Source organism: Otolemur garnettii, unplaced genomic scaffold (genome assembly GCF_000181295.1).
Source record: "Otolemur garnettii isolate 467f Iridium unplaced genomic scaffold, OtoGar3 scaffold00152, whole genome shotgun sequence".
Classification (NCBI taxonomy): Eukaryota; Metazoa; Chordata; class Mammalia; order Primates; family Galagidae; genus Otolemur; species Otolemur garnettii.
Window position 1 is genome coordinate 1096686 of NW_003852547.1, and position 1635 is coordinate 1098320.

At 48.6% G+C, this 1635-nt stretch overlaps 1 protein-coding gene across 1 annotated transcript in view; it reads right to left on the reverse strand.

Annotated features, from left to right (window-relative positions):
- The window catches only part of PLAUR (plasminogen activator, urokinase receptor), an 18305-nt gene that overhangs the window by 1484 nt on the left and 15186 nt on the right, over nt 1-1635 (reverse strand). Inside the window, exon 6 of the mRNA XM_023518980.1 lies at nt 1025-1171. Coding sequence (XP_023374748.1) covers nt 1025-1171 — 147 coding nt within the window. The remainder of the gene's footprint in view (nt 1-1024; nt 1172-1635) is intronic.

Consider the following 1635-nt stretch of genomic DNA (forward strand, 5'->3'; position numbering starts at 1 on the left):
GATTCTCTTGCCTCGGCTTCCCAAGTAGGTGGGACTACAGGAGCCTATCACAATGCCTGGTTATTTTTTGTTGCAGTCGTTGTTTAGGTGGCCAGGGCTGGGTTCAAAACTGCTACCCTCTCTGTATGTGGCTGGCACTGTAACCACTATGCTACGGGTCCCGAGTTTGAAATAAACAATAATTTTTTATTTTTATTGTTTTTATAAGCATGAAGGGGCTTTGTGGCTGAAAGCTCGAGAACCACTGGAATAGAAAGAGACCTTCTCAAGACATCAAAGGACGAAAGCCCAAGATGTCCACAGCAGGTCTGACCCACCCATGGAAAATCTTTTTTTTTTTTTTTTGAGACAGAATCTCACTATGTCACCCTTTGGTAGAGTTCCGTGGCATCACAGCTCACAGCAACCTCAAACTCTTGGGCTCAAGTGAGTCCTCTGCTTTAGCCTTCCAAGTAGCTGGGACTACAGGCACCTGCCACAACGCTCAGCTATTTTCTGTTGTAGTTGTCACTGTTGTTCACCTGGCCCAGCCAGGCTTCAAACTCGCAAGCCTCAGTGCATGTGGCTGGCGCTGCAACCACTGTGCTATGGACGCGGAGCCCCCACGGGAAATCTTGCCTCTAAAAAATTCTACTTTTCTACCGAGGGTGCCAGGTTCGAACCCGGCCCCAACCAAACTGCAACAACAACAGCAACAACAACATAGCCAGGCGTTATGGTGGGCACCTGTAGTCCCAACTACTTGGGAGGCTGAGGCAAAAGAATCACTTAAGCCCAAGAGCTGGAGCTTGCTGTAAGCTGTGACGTCACGGCTCTCTACCGAGGGCGACAAAATGAGATTCTGTCTCTAAAAATAAAAATAATACTTTTCTAAGGCAGAAATGTCCATTTCCTAACAGACAAGTCCTATTTCCTTACTACAGTCTCTGAGACCTTTCCACAGGAAGATCAGCTCTGTGAAGTCCAGTTAACTGGAAATCAATTCCTGCGGAACCCCTTTTCCCAGTCTCCCAAAGAGCCTCACCATTAGTGCCAGTGGCTTCCAGACACTGATTCATGGGGCCGCGGCAGTCGATGAGGGAAGCCTCTTCCGAGGAACATCCATGAGTGCTGTTCCCCTCACAGCTGTAACACCGAACGCCATTCAGCGGCAGGTTTGGAAGCTCCAGGACTTGGGAGAAGACAAGAGACACAGAGACCAAGGAGATTAGCACTCGCGTCCCTCCTTCCTTGCATTTCCTCCCTAGGACTCCTACTGTCAGCCTGAGATGTGATGGAGCCACCTTGTGGTCAGGTGTTTGAGTGGCACTTTTTTAGGGGGTGGGGTGTTCTCCAAGGCTTGAGAGAAACCCCAACGCTCAACTCCCCATGAGCCCATTTCTGGCCAGGGACTCTATCAGGCACTGGGTAAGCAACTGTATAAGACAAAACCATTGCTTCCCTCATAGAACTTACAATTTAGAGCTACCCTGTCCAATATGGTAGCCACTGGCCACATGTGGTTGTTTAAATTTAAATAAATTATTATTATTATTATTATTTTTGAGACAGAGCCTCAAGCTGTTGCCCTGGGTAGAGTGCCGTGACATCACAGCTCACAGCACCCTCCAGCTCCTGGGCTCAAGTGATTCTCCT